The sequence below is a fragment of the Zootoca vivipara genome, chromosome 15 (assembly GCF_963506605.1).
Source record: "Zootoca vivipara chromosome 15, rZooViv1.1, whole genome shotgun sequence".
Lineage (NCBI taxonomy): Eukaryota > Metazoa > Chordata > Lepidosauria > Squamata > Lacertidae > Zootoca > Zootoca vivipara.
The window spans coordinates 14528270-14549156 of NC_083290.1; the positions used below are offsets into that span (position 1 = coordinate 14528270).

Consider the following 20887-nt stretch of genomic DNA (forward strand, 5'->3'; position numbering starts at 1 on the left):
GCGGTGGGGGTGGACCGCTCCGGGTGTCATCCCTGAGGGGGGTGACATTACCACGGGCAATCACGCATCAATTGGACGTGCCTAAAATGGTTGCTGCCTATACTGCTGTTTACCACCCCCACCCCCGTGGTTCATAATAACCATACTGTTGCATGCCACCCTAATCTCTTGAGTGATGAGAGATTCCAGGGGTACCCAGGGTTCGTGTTTCCTTCAAAATGAGGTACAGCAGAGACTATGGTGTCTTTATAATAGATGGTTTATTTACACACACATATACAGGGTGAGTCCTTTAAAAGAGGCCCCGTGGAACATGTGTACTGTACTCTATCCACGGGGCTTCTTTTAAAGGACTCACTCTGTATAACCTGAGCCTATGATGGAGGAGTTTGCAGCATTAACACCCCAAAAGGTTCTTGTTTCTCTCACAGCTGGATTCAAACAGAAATCAAGCATTGTTTTCTCTTCCTCTCCAACTTGCTGCTTTGCTTCCAGTCCACATCACTACAACACTCAGCTCTCAACTCTGCCTTTGTCTTTCTAACTACCACAAATTGAGGGGCCTGCCCATTTGCTGCCCCACCTTTTCCTTTGTTGTCTTAATGGCCCATCGCCCAGGCTATCACCTCATCAGGAAGTTAGTCTGGCTATTTCAAGAATTAGAATGTAGCCTTCCCTTGGGGGCTCCCATGGAAACCTAATTGGGAAGCAAGATCTTTTGGGGTGTTGATGCTATGAGCTCCTCCACCTTATTACCATATTGGCCCGAATGTAAGCCACCCCCCACCCAAATTCCGATTGAAAAGTTAAAGTGCAGCTTATATTCAGAACCATACACTGCACGCTCGTCTCCCAGCACTACCGCTTCCTGGCACTCCTGGCACTACCTCCCCAAGCTGGTGCCAGCCGCCCCCGTTCCCCGTTCAGAGCGGTAGTGCTGGGAGGTGGGTCACACCCACAAATAAGCCTTGAATTTTAGAGGTGTGGCTTATTTGCGGATGCGGCTTATATTTGGGCCAATACAGTATTCCAAGGACACAAAACCATGAGTAAGGGCCTGGAACCTCTTAATAATTTGGCGATTGGGATGGCATATCACAATATTACCAAAACCATTCACTATTTTGCTATTTGTCATTTTAAGGAAGCTGCACAATGTGCAATTTTTCTGCACACCTATTTTATTAGTGAATCACCACATTGTAACAAGAACCATCACATGAATTTCACTAGCGAGGAGTCTATGTTAAAAGTTGTTAAGAGTTTCCAACAAGTCAAATCGTTCAAAAGACAGTGAGCATAATATAGTTATAAAAACTACACCAGGAACTTCTAAAAGAAAAAACTTTAACAGGAAGTTGCTTTGGAAAGGAGGTTTGCTACCCAGAAACAAATTGTGGTTCCCCCTGAAGAAACATATCTGAGGGCTATTTCTGTGGGCAAAAACATTTGCATTGTGTCAAAGCTTTGGAAATAATGCTTCAGTTTTCCAGTATAAGTTCTTTACATGTCGAGTCACTTCCTTGCCACTCCTCTAGTCCTCATTCTTTTTAGATCTTAGATTTCCTGTGTCCTTATGAGGGAGACATAGGTTTGATCATTCCATAGTCCATGAACTTCACGAGGCATTCCCGAGCCACCTTTAGGACATGCTGCCTCTGGGGGTCATCAGCCTGCTTCCCAACAATGGTCAGGATTTCCAGCATCTCACTTTCCACTAGTTTCTTAGCCAGCTCTTGCTCTGCGTGGATTAAATTGTAAACAATCACGAGCCCACGGTGCTGTACGTTCAGCTTGTCGTGGAGGCAGAGCCTCTGCAGAATCTCCAGCCACTGGGTTGTCTGCAGAAATAAGATTTGCTAGGTTACTTGCACATCTTTGAAATGTGTAACTACACAGAACTGTTCAAGGAGCTCCAAAAAGCCTCAAGGTTCTATTTTAGCCATCATAAAAACCAAGAGCCTGCTGGATCAGGCCAGTGGCCCATCTAGTCGAGCACCCTGTTCTCACAGTGGCCAACCAGAAGCCCTTGCTCCTCTTGCAGTTTCCAGCAACTGGCATTCTGAAGCATTGCTTCCTCTGACTGTTGCGACAGAGCCGAGCCATCGATAGCCCTCTCCTCCATGAATTTGTCCAGTCCTCTTTTAAAGCCATCCAAGTTGGTGGCCATCACTGCCTCCTGCAGGAGGGAGTTCCATAGTTTCTCCAATGCATGACAAACTACTTTATTTTATCTGTCCTGAATCTTCCCATAAGCAGCTTCATTGGTTGCACATGAGTTCTAGTGTTATAAGAGAAGGAGAGAAAAAATTCTCTATCCAATTTCTCCATGCCACGAATTGTTTTATAAACTTACTAGTTGGCTCTGCCACGTGTTGCGGTGGCTCAGTTTGTTAAATGGAGCCTCAGAGTCCCACTTCAGACTCTCCTCACCTTCAGAGTCCCCCTTTTTTGTGTTATGTTTACATAGGCGCATCCCTGTGTCTCCCCCCACCCTGTTCTGTCCCCCTCATCCCCCGGTTCATCCCTGTGATTGGGCCCACCCTGTCCCAACCTATGACCTATTCGGCCCCCCCACTTGGCCTAGTCTGGAAAGTGGCCTAGTCTGCAAAGCCGAGGCGAGATACTGTGGAGAGGGCAGGTTTCATCCCTGTGTCTCCCCCCACCCTGTTCTGACCAATTACCTATCCCTTCCCCCTATTCGGCCCCCCATCCCCCCCCAGGCAGACCCCTACCTCCACTTGGCCTAGTCTGGAAAGTGGCCTAGTCTGCTGTGGCCTATTCAGTCTGCTGGGCAATGTTGGGCCTTGTTGCTGCAAAAGGCCTGTTTTCAGTTGGTTGCTGTGGAATTTTGTGATGTCATCTGGTGGCGTGGCTTTGGAGGCAGCAGGGTGCGATCTGTCTTTCTACTGGATGCTGTTGGAGTCTTCAGACCTTCTGCTGGTGATTATAATTTGGGTGCCATGTTTTTTGTGTTTAATCATTATTTGAGGTGTGAAAGGTGTGCTTTTTTGAATTTTTTTTTACGCCAGATCCCTCCCTGATGGGCATGGAACGTTGTGGCCAAATTTGTTGGAATTCAGTTCAGCGGTTTCGGAGGAAGGGTGTTATATCCACGCACACAGTGGGAACATTTATATACCGGTATATATAGGTACGGTATCATGTTACCTCTTACTCGCCTCTTCTCTAAATTACAAGGTACCCAGCTCTGCAAACTTTCCTCATACAAATGCAACTTTAAACACACACTTAATGCTCCAGGGCAATGAGACCCTTACCACTTCTGTCAGCTTATGGCAGAGTTTCTTGTGGGCAGCCGTGAGCATCGCTAGGGCTCCTGCTGCGGCGTTCTGGACTTTGTCGTCGTCCTCACCACACAGCAACACGAGCAGTTTGAGTCGGTCATTCCCATCTGCTATGAATCTCTCTTGAACCTGGTGCAGGGGGCAGAGGTGGGGGAAAGTGAGAGAGATCTGGATTAATTCATCCCCTAACCACAACAAAAAGGGACAGTGTGTGGGGGACCTATAGCGTTGTGGGTCAAATTGGAACCCACGGCAGGCCAAATAGGACTGCAGGTTGCCCTCCGTTGAGTAACAAGGGCTATTTTACCTCTTTGTTCACCACGAGGTTGCACATGCATTCTGTGGCCGCCTGCCGAAGCTGATCGTGGTTTTCAAACATGTAGTTCTCAATGTCAGGCAGGGCTTTCTCTTTGATGATCTTTTGTCTGAAAGAAGTAATGTGTGCATGTGAAATTGCAGAGCACACACACTAGCATGCTACCGGTAATTGCAAGATGTAGTAGAATTCTGCACCTCTTGAAATCCTGCAAGGCAACCTTGAGGCAGAGAGTCTGAGAGAAATTCGGTCTCCACTTTAGGAGCCACCTCCGAGGGGCCATGGGGGCTTCGGGCCCCGCAATAAACTATTTGAGGGGGTTGGGCCCCCACAAAGTTGATGGGCATTCCCATTCAAGTGGTGTGTGTGCAATGCGTCAAGTGATTAATTTTGCGGGGCAGGACTTACCTGGGCCCCCACAACATCTTATTCAAGTTAGCATCCCTGGTCTCCACCTAACAGGTAGGCCACTCTCAGGCCTAGTTGCGGTAGAATCCCATTGGCCTCTTTGTGACATTTGATTCCAGCTGACCTGCAACATCACTTCTGCCCATATGACTCCTCATACCTTCCAATATGAAGAGGCCCAACCAGAGCACCATTTTCCAGAGCCACACTCCCACACGAGTCATGTGACCTGCGCGAGATTGCAGCCCCCTGAAAGGCGCTGGGGGGGGGCACAGCGCAAAAAAATGTGTTTGGGACGCCATGCCCCCCAAAAGTGCAGCACGAGACTGCGACGGCCATTTTGGCTGCTGTTGTCTCGTGAGAAAAAATGGGATGTCCCGTTTTGTCTGGGGCAGTTGATGGGAATGCCTCCCACTGTCCCACAGGAGTGAGTTCCATAGTTTAACGATGCGCTGTGTGAATAAGTCCTTTCTTACATGAGAAAAATAGATCCCTATCTTGGCCCTATCTTTGTAGAGGAAGGATCAGGCTGTCTCCCAATAGCAGGAGGCCATGAATCCCCCCAGGGGAACAAAATGGCTGCTGTAACTCACCTGAGCTTGTCGCTCCTCCCTGAAAAGTTGGTGAGGCCCAGAAGAGCCTCGTAGTTCTGTAGCCCATCACGCTCGGTGTTCAGCAAACTGACCAGAGGACGCACGACTTCATACACCTTTGGGAGAGTCAGGCAAATGGATGTCACCCTGGGGCACCATGGAGCCCTGTGGCCATTCAGAACCTGCCACACCCAACAACAGAGCAGAGGCCTTTCTGAACAAAAGGCCTCCTGTACAAAGGGAAAATGTACAGTACTTGCTCTGCTCACTTCTGCCTCCAGCCCCCAACCACCACTGGCATTTGGCCCCTAGAAGGTTGTCCAGAAAGGGAATGCTGCTTTTGGGCTGATAAAAGTTCCCCCCTCCTTGTTTTAAAGTAATAAATGTGCTCCTGGTGCTCTCCAGTTGCTGGACTCTGCTCTAAATATGCCATGGATCGACTCACCCTCTCCCCAGGGAACGCAATGTCTGGATTGGAGATGGCTGCGATCTTGGCCAGGGCATGTGACGCTTTGATTTTGCCAACTTCTGTGCCTTCCATAGCCAATGGAATCAGGGCCTAAGAACAACAAATTAGGTGATGACACCAGGTAAGCTCACAGTTGAATGTCCCTGTTGGGAGAGCGTTCTACCCTAAATTCTTATTTGCACATTATGCAAAAGAAAGAAAGAAAGAAAGAAAGAAAGAAAGAAAGAAAGAAAGAAAGAAAGAAAGAAAGAAAGAAAGAAAGAAAGAAAGAAACCCCTAACAACAACACTACCACCATACGCACACACATCCCCAGATTAATTGCACAAAGTATTCCTAAATAGGAGCATCTGAAATAGGAAGCTGAAAGAATTACCTTTCCACCCCCTTGAGCAACGATGGTACCACGGTCCTTGGCATCTTCACACAAAGCAAGAAAAACTCTGTTGGAAGAGAAACATACCCTTGGCATAAGTGGCCCCTGTTGTTGTTGATTATGTCACAAAAGCAATGGCCTGTCTCTGTGCTGGCAGGGGTTGATTGATTGTCCGAAACATCCCTGGGGATTCCTGGGTGGTGCCATTTTGGTCATATAATGAATGGCACCCCCCCCACCCCCCTTGCTTTTAACAGGAACATCTTCGGCTTTCACCCTACAGTACCGATTCAGTGTGTGAACATCTTTCAGGGCAGAAACAGACACAAGACTTTGTTCGATGCTTCTCTGGAATCTAGAGTCTGTGAGGGTACACTGTTCACCCTTGATATCTTGCACGGACATTTCAGGCTTTCCTACAATGACTTTCCTGTTGCACCCTGCTATTGCCTGAGAATTCTGAAAAGGCGGAGGCGAGGCAGCTTACCTGGCTAGGAGCTCTTTGGTCTGATCGGTCAAAATGGCGCTGTCCGCTTTCACCATGCAGACCAGGGAGGAGGTGACTCCGGCAGCGACCAACCGTTTGACCCGCTTTGCGACAAAATCCTTCTTGTCCTGCGGGAGAGTAAGGAGTCATGGTGAAGCCCAACTTTAATCTTGGTCCCTGCCACCCTGTGGAGGAGTAGGGGTGGGTGGACCTGTCAATTTCTGGTGTGTATCGTGGTTAGCGTGTTGGACTAGGGCCTTGGGAGAACCAGGGTTCAAATCCTCACTCACACTGGGTGTGACCTTAAAGGCGAGTCTTCTCTTAGCCCAACCTACAGGTGAAACTCGGAAAATTAGAATATCGTCGAAAAGTGCATTTATTTCAGTAACGCAACTTAAAAGGTGAAACCAATATATGAGATAGATGCATGACATGGAAAGCAAGATATGCCAAGCCTTTATTTGTTGTAATAGTAATTATTTGTCTTTAGGCGGGTCAATTCTAAATGGAATGTAATTAACGAAATGTAGTAGCAATGTTTATTTTTGTATTATTGTAACTATTTGTTTTATTACGGTGAAATTTCCAAAATAAAGCATTTGTAAAAATTAAAATAAAAATTAAAAATAATAAGTTGCATTTTCCGAGTTTGACCTGTACCTCACAGGGTTGTTGTGAGGATAAAATGGTGAGGAGGAAAACCACTTACACTTCCCTGAGTGCCTTGGTGGAAAAGGTGGTATATAAATGTAATAAATAAATATATTTCAGTTTTCCGTTTTCCCACTCTTCAGTTCCTTATATTTCTACAGCAGCTTGCGATTTTTTTTTTTTAACAAGCCCTCATGAAAATTAATCAGGATTTTAATGCGACTTTCTCCTGGATACACACATTTGTCTGCACTTTTGCCTACTATACATATCCATAATGCACACATTTTTGCAAAGCTTTCCCCCTAATATAATGCTTTTCCAAACCAGGTTCAATATTTATTATTATAGCCAATGAACAGCATTCAAGAACCCAGGTAAAAAGCACAGGGAACACATTAGCCAGATGTTTATAATGGGGTAAAAAAGAATGAAATTACATTCATTTTGTATGTTATTTTCACTAATAGGTTTTTAATGTATTTGTTTTTGGGCTTTCAACTGTTTTAAATTATATGTTAACGGTCTTTTTGTACATAATACTTTGTTGGAGAACCGCAATGCAAAATGTGATGTGAATTGTGGAGCATGGCTTTGCTTCGGTTCTGGTACTGTTTTGTAAAGTGTGAAATAGGTATGTTTGCTTTTCAGTGCAAACCGAATAAAAATTCTCTCCCATTGCTAGGGCAGAGTTCTTTCCTGCTGGTTATTAACAACATTTGGTGTTGCCAAGGATGACCGGCCGGCTACCTTCGGGTGTTCCTCGGGAACATGCTGCTTGGAAAACTTGGCCAATTGCACGAGTTCCGGGATAATTTCCTTGACATCGTAGCTGTTGGTGCAGTTCACCAAGACGGTGGCCACTGAGTACAAAATGGTCTTGTCGCTTGTCTGTAAAAGGCAAAATCAAAGTGTTGGTTTGTTTTTTTAAAAAGAAGAAGATAAAATCAGGTATTTAAAGTGAGAGAGACTTTGAAAGCAAGGGAGACCTTTGTCCAGTCCAAGGGTTGCATACATAAAAGATTGAGTTCGTACAAATGTGGAAAGGGCACCTATTAACAATGTCAGTTCTGCATATTGAAGTACAGTATTGTGATTATTTCTGTTTCCATTATGCTTATGATTTGTTCAGTTGAGCCACCTGGGACATTATTTTGTGAAAATAATGGTGAAAAACTACAGCAGTGGGCAACTGGGGCCGTAACGATCTGCATGTATGTGGCATTCAGCCTACCTTGGCTAATTCAAACATGGCCTGCATGGCTGGCTCATCCTCCACAAAGTCATCCTTCACGTCGGCATCCAGGGTCAAATAAGCAAGACCTTCTATAGCCCACTTCCTTGTGCGGGTGTCAATGGCAGGGTTGCACAGCCATCTGAAGGAATGAGGCAAGGAAGATGAGGCTCAGTAAGGCAAACGTTGGAGGAGAACAGATTTTAAGCTGATGTCTTTGGACTCTTTAAATATCCAGATTATTGATTATTTGCAAAACAGGATTATTATTGCTGTCATTTTCTTTCTTTCTTTCCTTCTTTCTTTCTTTCTTTCTTTCTTTCTTTCTTTCTTTCTTTCTCTCTCTCTCTCTCTCTCTCTCTCTCTCTCTCTCTCTCTCTCTCTCTCTCTCTCTCTCTCTCTCTTTCATCCCAGGGCAGCTTACAGCATTAAAATACAATATTAAAAACAATTTAAAACAACCTGCAATCATTAAAATAAGTTGGGTCCTAAAACCATACACCTCAGCGCCAAAGACATTCTCAGGAAGCTGTGAAATGAAGGTGCCAGACGCATCTCTGTGAGGAGGGAGTTCCATAGCTTAGGGGCCACCACAGAGAAGACTCTCTCCCACAGGTCTCTGAGGGTGGAAGAACTACCAAGAGGGCCCACTTTGCTGATCTCAGCACCTGAGAGGGTCTGTAGGAAAGGATGTGGTCTTTCAGGCATGTGGGGCCTGAGTCATTTAGGGCTTTAAACACCAATACCATCGCAGCTGTTTGAAAACAGGGTTTACATCAGATTTAAATGGAACCCCAGCCAGTAATCTGGCAGCTGTATTTTGGACCGACTGAAGTTTCCGAATAATCTTCAAGGGCAGCCCCACGTGGAACGCCCTGCAGTAATCCAATCTGGAAGTTACCAGAAGAGCATGGAAGATGTGATGCTGTTACAGAAATGCTAGGATATTACACACCACATGGACCTAAGAGTCTTGCTGGGGTGTTTGAAGAATATGCTTCCAGAAAGCGTCTGGGAGGAGCTAGCAATTAGTCTGGCATTCAAACTTGAGAGACTGGAAGAGGCAGCATCTGTTGTGGAATCTGCTCTTCCAACTCCTCCACCCCTCGTCCCCAAGGTCGGTCTTCTGCCACTCACTTCCGGCACTGCCTGGCCAGCTTCTCTGTTGACCCTTCGGCAAACTGTCGCAGGCCATAGTCTGTGCCCCCGGCGGAGCCTAGCTTGCAAAGGCCCTGGGGAGAGAATCAAGGAGGTATTGGTGGGCTCAATATTGCACTGGAATAGCCACACCCACCCCCTTTTAAAAATGACACTCTGCTGTGGCATGTACTTCAAAAGGCAGGCCTCCACCTACAGCTCAAATCGCTTGGCTTTAGGTTTTGTAGGCTTCCCAGCTGCAAGGTGTAGGGTTGGTACAGATCCTAAACACCTTCTCCCAAAAAGGCACCTTGCCCATCATTATCTCTTCATTTTTAGTCAACATTCTGTACTGTAACTATTTTATAACAATTGACAACAACATTAGCACACCTTACTACAACTGAAATACAGAATTATAATCCTAAATAGGATGTTGTTGTTGTTGTTGTTGTTGTTGTTGTTGTTGTTGTTGTTGTTGTTGTACCACCCTTCATCCAAAGATCACAGGGTGGTTTGCAACATAAACAGACAGAAATCATGTGGTCTAAAAAATCACGTGGTACTAGGATAGTTCAGTCGGTAGAGCATTAGGATCTTAATCTTAGGATCGTGGGTTTGAGCCCTATGTTGGGCAAAATGATTTCTGCATTACAGGAAGTTGGACCAGATGACCCTCATGGCCCCTTCCAGATCTACAATTCTGCGATTCTAAGAAGGCCATATTAAAACATGTTGCCATTTGCTCTGTGACTGGTTTATGGGGACCTATAGTAAAGTGATCATAAGAGCAGCCAGGGAGGGGCTGCACAATGGGGTGCATGATTAAGTATTTCCTAGTCCCTTGATTGAAACTGCACCAGGAAAGGACCTGCATGATGGACTTCACCTCAGCATTGCTACAAGGGCAGCAACTGCCGTTCATTGGGGTTTTGTTGTCTGTCATTAGAATTAAACTTGCCCTAGGGAAAGCCTTCCTGCATTGAGGATAATCAACCATCTCATCCATCTTCGCAGGGGAGGCAAGGTTGCCCCAGTGTCTGAGGGGAACAGGGTTCCCCACTGTTCCCCCCACCCCCACCCCTGAGCCAGGAGAACTGACCACCAGAGCTCTGATCTTGATCTTCTCATTCTGGGTCTTCTTGTAGATTTCCTTCAGCAGGCTGATCCCGTTGGTGATGATGAAGGTGGCCCGGCTCAACTTGGTCGAAGCGTGGATCAGGGCTTCCACGGCCACCAGCTGATCGATCTCTCGCTCAGAGCCGCAGAGGGCCACCATCATCTCCATGACCCCTTTCATGCCCAGCAGTTTGTTCCCCAAATCAAAAGGCCCCTGCAGGACGCCAGACACTGTCTGGATGGCGTGCAGAGTCTTGTCCATGTCCTGGGGGTCAATTTTGCTCCTAGAAACATGGAAAAGCAGAGGAAGGAAGAGGAAGGCTTGGTGTCCCTACCTACCCATCAAAATGGCCCATTGGGGCTTGGGGAAACTTAGGATATCCACCCATGATTTAATTAATCCACCCATTTCACCAGTCCTATTTTTTCCTAGAAAAAGAGGTGCCAGAGCTCACCATGAACACCTCCCTTGTTCTCTTAGAATGGCAAGGGCACCCACCTGCCTGAGAGGGGCTGGAGCTGAGCTCCAGTGCGTTCTGGCTGGGAAAAAAAGTCCTGCATCTCACCCTGGTGGAGGGAGACTGTATAAAATGACACATGGCGTGGAGAAAGTGGAAAGAGAAAAATTATTCTCCCTCTCTTAATGGTAGACCTCACGGTCATCCAATGAAGCTGAATTCTGGGGTTTTGGGGACAGGTAAAATGAATGACTTCTCCACGCGGTGCATAGTTAAACTATGGAACTCCCTGCCACAGGAGGCAGGGATGGCCACCAACCTGGGTGGCTTTAAAAGGGGATTGGGTAAATTTGTGGAGGAGAGGGCTATCAATGGCTATTAGCCACAATGGCTATGCTTTGCCTCCACAGTTGGAGGCAGCAATGCTTCTGAATAGTGGTTGCTGGAGACTACAGGAGAGAAGAGCGCTCTTGTGCTCAGGTCCTGGCTACTCTGAGAACAAGATGCTGGACTAGATGGGCCATTGGCCTGATCCAGCAGGCTCTTCTTATGTTCTTATATTCTTCCTGTGACCAGGTGGATCTGGGTGGGTGCTCACTGTGGTTGGTCAACTTCAAGCCTCCCTCCTCCCCAGTTGAATTGCCCTCCCTTCTTGGAGTTCCCTTTCAAGAAGGCTTGAAATGGGCAGCTCTTCAAATGCCTACAGGTAGAGAGGACTTTCACTGTCCTCTGTAAAGCAGGACACACAGCCCCCTTACTCACTGGATGTACTCTTCGCAGAGCACCCTGAAGTTATCCCTCTCTGGGTCGCACCGCAAATCGTCATACAGCTTGTTCAGGAGCACCGAAGCTGTCAGCTGGGTGTTCTCCGTCAAAGGGAGGCAGTTTGGCATGTCAGGGATCTGGCCAGCAACTTTCAGGATCTTCTTGAGACCTGGGAGCAAAGCAGGGGGAAGGGAGCGGACACCGGGTCAGTTTACACTCAAATGCAGAGATGCAACCTTGGACGGGGCTCAGCGATTGAGCACGTGCTCCGCATACAGAAGGCCCTAGGTTCAAACCCCAATAACATCTCCAAGTAGAGCTGAGAATACCTCTGCCTGAACCCCTGAGGAGCCTCTGCCAGACTGTGTAGACAACACAATAAAACATCAAACACTAAAAACTTCCTGATACAGGGCTGCCTTCAGATGTCTTCTAAAAGTCAAAGAGTTGTTTATTTCCTTGACATCTGGTTGGAGGACATTCCACAGCGTGGGCGCCACTACCAAGAAGGCCCTCTGCCTGGTCCCCTGTAACATCACTTCTCGCAGAGAGGGAACTGCCAGAAGACCCTCGGAGCTGGACCTCAGTGTCTGGGCTGAACGATGGGGGTGGAGACACCCCTTCAGGTATACTGGGCCGAGGTGGTCAAGGTGGTGCCTGTGGCTCTCCTTTTTCCCATTTAATGCCCACAACATCTCTGTGGGATAGTGAGTCTGAGAGACAGTGAGTGACCAGCCCTAGGTCCCCCCAGGGAGCTTCCTGGCTGAGTTGGCATTCAAACCCTGGTCTCCCAGGTCGTAATCCAACACTCTAACTATTGTGCCACACTGGCGCTCTCTACTATAGCTGTCAAGTTCTCCCTTCTTTTAAGGGAAATTCCTTTATGCTGAATAGGCTTCCTCACGAGAAAAGGGAAAACTTGGCAGCTACGTTCTCTGCCTGTTGTCAGATCTTGGACCATGAGGAAAAGAGGATATTGGCACTGGGCTTACCGTTGTCAATGACAAACAGGGTCCTGCTGTTGTCATGGATTCTCAGGTCCTTCCTTGGTATGTTCTTATTGAGCAAATTGAGAGCACGGTCTCGGCCTTGTCCAGACACCTTTTTATTGGGGAGCATGTCCAGAAGGCGCATTGTGACTGCCTTCAGGTCCTTCTTTGGGTCTGTGCAAAAAAGAAAAGAAAAGGAAAGGAAAGGGAAAATAAAATAAAATAAAAAAAGTTGGGCAAAACACGGTCATTTCTGGAAAATGATTGGTGTAGCTGTTAATATCCATCCATTTCTGAACAGGGACAGCCTGGCCACTGTAGTCCATGTGTTGGTAACCTCAAGGCTGTAAACCTCTTTGATTATTTTAATGACATAAATATTTTTGTAAATAAATTATATGCACAGGGACTAACTTTCATTCATATCAGCCTTCAACTACCTGATGCCCTCCAGATGGATATAGAACTCGAACTCGGAGCAAGTTTCCGCCAAAATCTTCAACGCTCAGATCAACACTTATCAATGCACCTTTTAGCAAAGTTGCCAATAATTACCCAGCACCAAGGCATCCTCTTTTCCATGCTCTTCCTTCTTGCCTTCCCCGGCTAGCGAGTCAATGATGGCCTGCAGGAGGTTGGAGACGGCCAGCGAGATCTCTTCATGGTTGCTGGACATCCACAGGCAGATATTGTCAATTCCCAGCATGTGAAGGATGGCTGTTGCCTGTCCAGCGAACGAGAGGTTGATTTTTGTCTGATTTACCTGCCCATGTTTTCTCATGCTGATGCAGAGTAAAAACTATGAAACGCGATCCTGCAGGAGGCAATAGCAGCCACTAACTTGGGTGGCTTAAAAAGAGGACTGGACAAATTCATAGGAACACGGGGCCTCAGGAAGATGCCTTACATCAAGGCAGACCGTTGGTCCATCCTGTGGGAGGGTGTGGAAAGGTAAAGGTAAAGGACTCCTGGACAGTTAAGTCCAGTCAAAGGCGACTATGGGGTTGCGGCGCTCATCTCGCTTTTAGGCCGAGGGAACCGGTGTTTGTCCATAGACAGCTTTCCAGGTCATGTGGCCAGCATGCCTTGCTTCCAAGGCAACGGAACACCGTGACAGAAACCAGCGTGTATGGAAATGCCATTTACCTTCTCACAACAGCTGTACCTATTTATCTACAGTGGTTGGTACCTCGGTTTAAGTACACAATTGGTTCTGGAAGTCCGTACTTAACCTGAAGCGTACTTAACCTGAAGCGAACTTTCCCATTGAAAGTAATGGAAAGTGGATTGATCCGTTCCAGACGGCTCCACGGTGTACTTAAACTGAAAGTATTCAAACCAAAGTGTACTTAAACCGAGGTATGACTGTACTTGCACTCTGACGTGCTTTCAAATTACTAGGTTGGCAGGAGCTGGGACAGAGCAACGGGAGCTCACCCATGGAGATTCGAACCATCAACCTTCTGATTGGAAAGTCCAAGAGGCTCATTGGTTTAGACCACAGCGCCACCCGTGTCCCTTGGGAGGGTGTGGAAGGAGAAGGCCTTCCCTGTGGCTGCTCCCAGATTGTGGAGCTCTCTTCCATGGGAGGCTTGCCTGGTAGTTTTCTTTCAGCTGTTAGTATTTGTCCTTTTAAAAGTTTTTTAGTGTTCTCGCTGCCGTTTTAACATGGTTACTTATTTAATTTCTTAAAACTACACACACACACACACACACACACACACACACACACACACACACACGTATAGTGTACTTTAGTTGCATCTGTCTTAATTTATGCCTGTGCTGAGAGAAAGGTATGATACAAAGAACATAAAGTAAAGTTAGGATTTGGTCAACAGTGGGTCTGGGACCAGGGGGGGGAGGGTGTGGAGCAGAGGGTGATGTGTGAACCAGGCAACCTCAGAGAACACTTACCCTTGCCTTATGATCTGTGCACATCCCTGAAAGGGTCCTTATCGCTGCAAGGACTAGCTCTGGGTTTTTTGTGTCTATCAGCCTCAGTAGCAGGTTCAGGCCATTGTTCTGGAATATCCTCTCTGCGCCCGCTTCCTCCCGGCCGAGGACAATGAGATTGTTTGCAGCCTGGTTTTTTAAAAGAAATGGCAATTGACATAACCGAATGGCTATACAAACTCCAATATATATATATTTGTTTAGGCAAGCCTACCCAGATATTTAAATAATAATAATAATAATAATAATAATAATTTATTATTTATACCCCGCCCATCTGGCTGGGTTTCCCCGGGCGCTCTGGGCGGCTTTCAACAGAAGTATTAAAATACAACAATTTATTAAACATTAAAAGCTTCCCTAAACAGGGCTGCCTTCAGATGTCCTCTAAAAGTCTGTTACAGTGGTACCTCGCAAGACGAATGCCTCGCGCAACGAAAAACTAGCTAGGCGAAAGCGTCTTGCGATGTTTTTGGTGACTCGCAAGATGAAGTTTTCAATGGCCGTGCTTTGCAAGACAAAGTTTTTCGGCGGGTTGGGTTTTTTTTTGCCGCAGCAACCCACGCTTCGCAAGACGAAATTATCGCTAGACGAAGCGACTCACGGCATGAATTAATTTCGTCTTGCAAGGCACCACTGTAATTGTTTTTCTCTTTGACATCTGGTGGGAGGCTTTAATCTGCTTTTAGTTTATCGTTAATTTAACTCTTTGAAGTTCTTAAATTATTGTTACTAATTCTTCCTATTGATAGTTTTGTTTTATCTTTATAAAAACTGCTTTGAGGGCGCCTTTTTTTTTTTTTTGCAATGAAGCAGTGTATAAATTTTATGAAATAAATAATAGGTTTGACCAGTGTTTCTGCATATGTATCACACTGATTTAAGCATGAAAGCCTTTGGGAAGAATCATCTTCTGAGTTCTTGTTCTTCAATAACCGGAAGCCAGGACATAAATCTTACTTATTATAAACAAATAACCCCCAGGTATATAAATAAATATCTGTAATAATTAAACCACCTGTTTAGGCTTCCCCACAACTGTCATTACTCTGTATGCGGAAGGACTACATGAAAGTTTGTTGTTCTAAAGAGCTTTTGAGATGCATGTTAGCTGCAGCCAGGACTTCAATAACCCAGCAATGGAGAACTGCATTTGGCTGTGTGTTATAGGAATTCATGGACTTTGGCTATTGCAAGGGGGCGGGGCGGGGCGGGGCGGGGCGGGGAAGTCACACATAACCTGCATGTTTCCAGGGTGGTGGAGGATCTGGAACACTGGTGGGAATTTTGTTTCCTTTGCTTAAGTTTAGACATAGATGCTCAACATTCATCATTCATGCCTACTCAGGAAATATGGATGTAGTGCTTTTTATATTGGCATGTCACCATTTCTTTCTCTTGTTGTCTACTGTTTGTTTGGTTTTTATATGGTGTGATGCAATACCCTGCTGTCACACTTTTGGGTTGTTAATAAATCAATCCTCACCTTCTCTCGCTTCTCTTTCTCACTCTTCTCATCTAGCAGGATATCAAACATTTGCTGGACCCTGGCATCGGTAGAGAACTGGACACGCAGCTGCACCAGGTCAGTTGGGAAACAAGATATGAGTTAGACAAGTAGTGGGCAACCTCAGGCCCAAGGGTGAAATGTGGCCCTCTGGCCCTCGGGACTCCCCACCCTCCCAAACCATACCCACACCCCCACTGTCACAGGCCACATTCACACCATTCATTGAAAGCGCTATGATACCACTTGGGGGAGTCATGGCTTCTCCCCCAAAGTATCCTGGAAACTGTAGTATGTTAAGGGTGCTGTGAGTTGCTAGGAAACGTCCCAAGTCCCCTTCCCAATGCTATAGTTCCCAGGGAAGTTAGCAATCTATCCCTCTTTACAGGGAAGTCTGAAAATTGTAGCTGTGGGAGAGGACACTTCAGCACCCACAAAATATGGCAGATCAGGAATTCAGGACCATGGAGAGCTCTAAGTGAGCAACTTGATTCAGCAGAACTGAACTGAAGCCCCATCTGAACTATATAGTTAATGTGGCATCACATGGCTTCCCCCAAAGCAACCTGGAAAACGTAATTCATTAAGGGTGCTGAGAGCTGTTAACAGACTGCCTGTTCCCCTCCCAGAGCTCTAGTTCCCAGAGTTACCCATGAAACGGGATTGACTGTTAAAGCACTCTGGGAGTTGTAGCTCTGGGAGAGGAATAACAACTCTCTAGCACCCCTTAACAAACTACAGCTCCCAGAATTCTTTGGGGGGAATCCGTGACTGTGTGAAGTGCTGTTATGGTGCTTTATATGTATGGTGTGAATGTGGCCACAGTTTTCACTGATGAGCAGCATCAGAAACTCCAAGTAGAAACAAAAAATGATGCTGTTCTCTTCCTGTATCTGCACAAGATTGCAAATGACACTCCAGAGGCCCAGGAAATAAGAAATGCCATCATTATGACTTTTTCTTCTTCTTAAAAAAGTTAGCTGCCATCCATATAGTGGCATTCTTGGAATATTTGACAGTAGCTGACCATGGTAAAAAAAAAACAGGAAGTTGGGTGACAGTCTCTGACCAGTCAATTGACCAGTGTGCCAACCTTACTCTGTGCTTACCTTCTCCTGGATAGAGGCTCCTAGACGCCGGAGGGTCTCTTGGAAGTTTTTATTCCGGGGCTCAATAGTGGCACACCTCTGGATATCTTTGAAGGCGTGATCCAGCTTGCCAAGCTTCTCCAGAGCTTGGCTACGTCGGTATAAGGCTTTAATATCAGAAGCATTGATGTCGATAGCTAGTGGGGAATTAGCAAATGACAACTGTCACCTTGCAGCAGCTATTCCATCTGGCTGGAGCATTTGGCCCACTCCATGTGGCTCTGCTGAAGTTTGCTTGTTTTTTCTCTTTCCTCCCATCCCCTTTTCCTTTTATGCCATGTCATTCAGATTGCAAGTATGCGAACAAGGACTGTCCCATCTGTGTACTTTTTTAAAAAGGTTTGGGTTTGTGGAGGTTAATCTGAAATGACAGAGCTATTGTTTGACCTACCTCTGGATGCGTCTGACGCCACCTGCACATAGTTCTCCTAAGAATTTGGGAAGAAAAATGGCTGGAATCAGTGACTGAGACGGCTGGCTTTGATCTCAGCCGAATTCTCTTCCCCACCCCCTGCCGCAACACCTTTTTAAAGGTTGACTACTGCACAAGCAAGTCAACTTGTTCAATCATCAGTATCTACACAACTCACTCATGACTCATAAAATGACTTCTCATTGACACCTGAAGTTCAACAATAGTTGGACTACTGCACTGATGCATAACAATATCTCTATATATTCTTTTGTATTAGATTTGAATGCCTGTCCTAATTGATTCCCATTTTACGGTGAATTTCCTCATCAAGAATCCTAGAATTTTAGAGTGGGATGGGAGCATAAGGTCATCCAGTCCAGCCCCCCGCAATGCAGGAATCTTTGCCCAATGTGGGGCTTGAACCCACAACCCTGAGATTAAGAGTCTCATTCTCTACCCGTTGAGCTACCCAACATCTAATCTCATTGGCTTTACCTTTTTCAGGAAACAAGCTGCCCGGTTTCGGAACAACACCGCCTGAAGCGATTTGTCTTTGGCGACCTTGAGGGCTTTGGTGTAGCTTTTGATAGCATTCTCATAATCATTGCCTTGGAAATACTTATTTCCCTCCTCCTTCAGCTGTGAAGCGTCATCCATCTAGGAAAAGAAACCAACACTAACTGTCTAGGACAGGGATGTAGTAGGACTGGATAGGCCCTCGAGACCTCTCTGCCTGGCCCTCTCCATCAACAGGAGGGCTGCATTCCTTTCTGGGCAAACTCATGGGTGGGCAGAGCCAGAGGGAAAAGTGGGAGGAGCAACAGGTGGGAATATAACCTTTGAGCAGTAGGCTAACACCCCCCCCCCCCGCTCCTGAGCCTCTATCTATGCAGAGGTAAGGAAGGGAGAAAAACAGTTCGATATCCACTTTCTCCATGCCATTCATAATTTTGTAATCTACCGTGTCACTTCTTTCTCAACTTTTCTCTAAACGAAAACACACCCAAACACTGCAGCCTTTCCTCACAGGAAAGTTATTCCATTCCCTTGACCATTTGGGTCATCCTCCACTTTCTCCCCACACTGCATAATTTTGTCTATTTCCGTTGAGCCCCTTCTTCCTTGCCTTTCCCCGCTAAGCTGAGGCATCCCATGTGGATGATGTACTTCACTCAGTCACAGTTATGATGAATACAGGTAGGGTTTTAAAAATATTCTTTTGCTTGATCATTCTTTTGCTTGATTTTTAATATTTCTTTTACTTGGCTTTTTACATCTACAGTCTCAAAAGCCAATCAATTAATTAAACAATCAGTCAATATATACATGTACATGTGTTTGTGTGTATTATGTGTGGGCTTTAAGTTTCCGAAAGCTGTTGCCACGAAAATTTGCTTGCTCCTTTTTCAGGTGGCTCCGAAATTCTTCCATCGTCTATCCCACAGCAGACTCTCCCGTAAGCAGCTATATTTGGCCAGCCACAATATGCCTCTGGGGTATGTCACTATCGCTTGACACAATCTCACATTCCAACCCCAACACAAGCAAAACCCATGGTTGATTTTCAACACAACCACCAGCTTCAATCTGCTATTTGATTTCAGTTCCTACCCACTCACTACCCAGATTTCCATACCTTCTGTAGTTTCCAAACTCTGAGATTATTCACCAATATCTGCTGTTTTCCCTTCAATCAATGAACCGCGAGCACTCCTCTCTTTGTGTAAGTGGACTGATATGCCTGCCTGGGCTTCGGATAGATAGGTATATATATATAGCTCAATGAAATGGTCACAGATCCAGGACTGTAGCACTGTGCGAAAGACCTCAGGGGTGAAGGTCTAACTTCCTGAAACAATGCTTGGCTTTAAACTGAGCGCAATTGATGGGTCTGAACAATTTGCTGAAATGTGTGTCCAAAATGTGCACCGATCTTGGGCAAGACTGAAGGAGGGCCTATTTAATAGAGAGAAAGAAATGCAAATAGCCCCCCTGGATTCTCCCCACCCCACCCCCTGAAATGTACTCTGCTCCTTCCCATTCTATTTAAGGAAGTGTCAGACATTTGAAACTCTGGGACAAATGGCTTTTACTCCAGAGTCCTAGAAGAGTTTCAGGAGCAGCTGCAACTTGCTGGATGCCTCCAGTACCTTCGAGAACTGCCCCCACCCCACCGCCGGCAGAGATTACATTCAGAAATTACGTTCCTTCTCCAAGGAGAAATCCCAAACAATGGAAACAGCTAGAGGCGAAAACTCCAGATACACTGGCCAAAAAGCAAAAAGTATTGACTGGGCTGATTAATTGTAAACCGGACATTCTTTATGGATTCTTTACATACAGCCATATAACTGTGTTTTAAAACATCATGATCAAATTTTGATTGTTTCATATGTTTAGTGTAGTTTTTAAAAAAAGCAAATGAAATTTGGAGAAGCAAATAAACTGGACATCCTTTATGGATTCTGTACATGCAGCCATATAATTGTGTTTTAAAACATTATGATCAAATTTTGATTTCTTAATATGTTTCGTGTTTTGTTTTGTTTTTAAGCAAATGAAATTTGGAGAACCAAATAAATTCCTGCAGAATGACAGAATTGATTGGCGGCTGGCTGGCTGGCTGAGCTACAAGGATTTCAGAGTTAATGCTGAAAACTGAAACTGTTGGATGTTTGAAACTCTGCAGCAGTCTTCCCCAATCTAGGTGCCCTCTAGCTGTTTTGTACTACCACTCCCATCATGGCTGAGGCTGAGGGGAGTTGTATAGTTCAAAACAGCTGGAGGCGACTCTAAGGTCATGTGTTAATTATGTTTTCCTGCTTCTCTTAGAAATGGAACTTGCTTCTTGACTATAGATTGAAGGCAGGTGTAGCCAGCAATGGTGCCCTTTAACATCCCTAACCACTGGCCATGCTGGCTGCTGGGAATTGGAGTTGGAGTCCAACAAACATCTCAAAGGCACCACCTTGGATACTCCTGCTTTAAGGCTTACTGAAAGCAAAGGAGAAGGCTTTGTTTTACCTTTAATAGGTGGATGGGTGGGTGGTCTTGGGTGGGTGCAGCTTGTCATTATGTGATGGGAGAATATGCACATGCCAAAATTCTCTCTGTGTTCAGCCATCAAGAGTCCTGTTCTCCTTGTCCTTTGCTCATCTACCCAGTTAGAGGTTGTTGTGACGTGGGGTTCGTGATTTCAGCTCTCTTGACATAACATGCTGGAGACAGTTCTCTAGTAACACTTCTTTATTAAAGCAAACAAGACTGAGCTCAGAGGGCAGGAAGGCTACATTTATAGGGACAGGGAACTAGCTAGAAAGGGATACATTTTGGAAGGAACAACATCAGGCAATCACAGTGCTGCCTTTTGGAGGAAACGAATAAGACACGAGGATCCAAATATGTACTGTACAGCAGCTTAAATGAACCAATAGTAGCTGTACCTTCTGGAACCAAAAGGCAGTTACTTTACCCTAATGCAGATACAGACAATAGTAATACAGATATAAAATCCTTTGACTCAATACACAACAGAGATCATATGAAGAAAA

General features: G+C 45.8%; 1 protein-coding gene across 1 annotated transcript; it reads right to left on the minus strand.

The window, feature by feature from the left end:
• Positions 1 to 1180: 1180 nt before the first annotated feature.
• Positions 1181 to 19073, minus strand: UNC45B (unc-45 myosin chaperone B). The gene is made up of 20 exons (XM_035138861.2): positions 18973 to 19073; positions 17832 to 17993; positions 17313 to 17349; positions 16883 to 17058; positions 15753 to 15842; positions 14228 to 14395; positions 12866 to 13034; positions 12314 to 12484; positions 11319 to 11490; positions 10082 to 10382; positions 8980 to 9074; positions 7843 to 7984; positions 7359 to 7499; positions 5958 to 6085; positions 5471 to 5537; positions 5071 to 5184; positions 4626 to 4741; positions 3616 to 3733; positions 3282 to 3437; positions 1181 to 1841 (listed from the first exon to the last, which is right to left on the minus strand). Exons 2-20 carry the CDS (start codon positions 17991 to 17993, stop codon positions 1575 to 1577), a joined length of 2790 nt encoding a protein of 929 aa, XP_034994752.2. The 5' UTR covers positions 18973 to 19073; the 3' UTR covers positions 1181 to 1574.
• Between the last annotated feature and the right edge of the window lie 1814 nt (positions 19074 to 20887).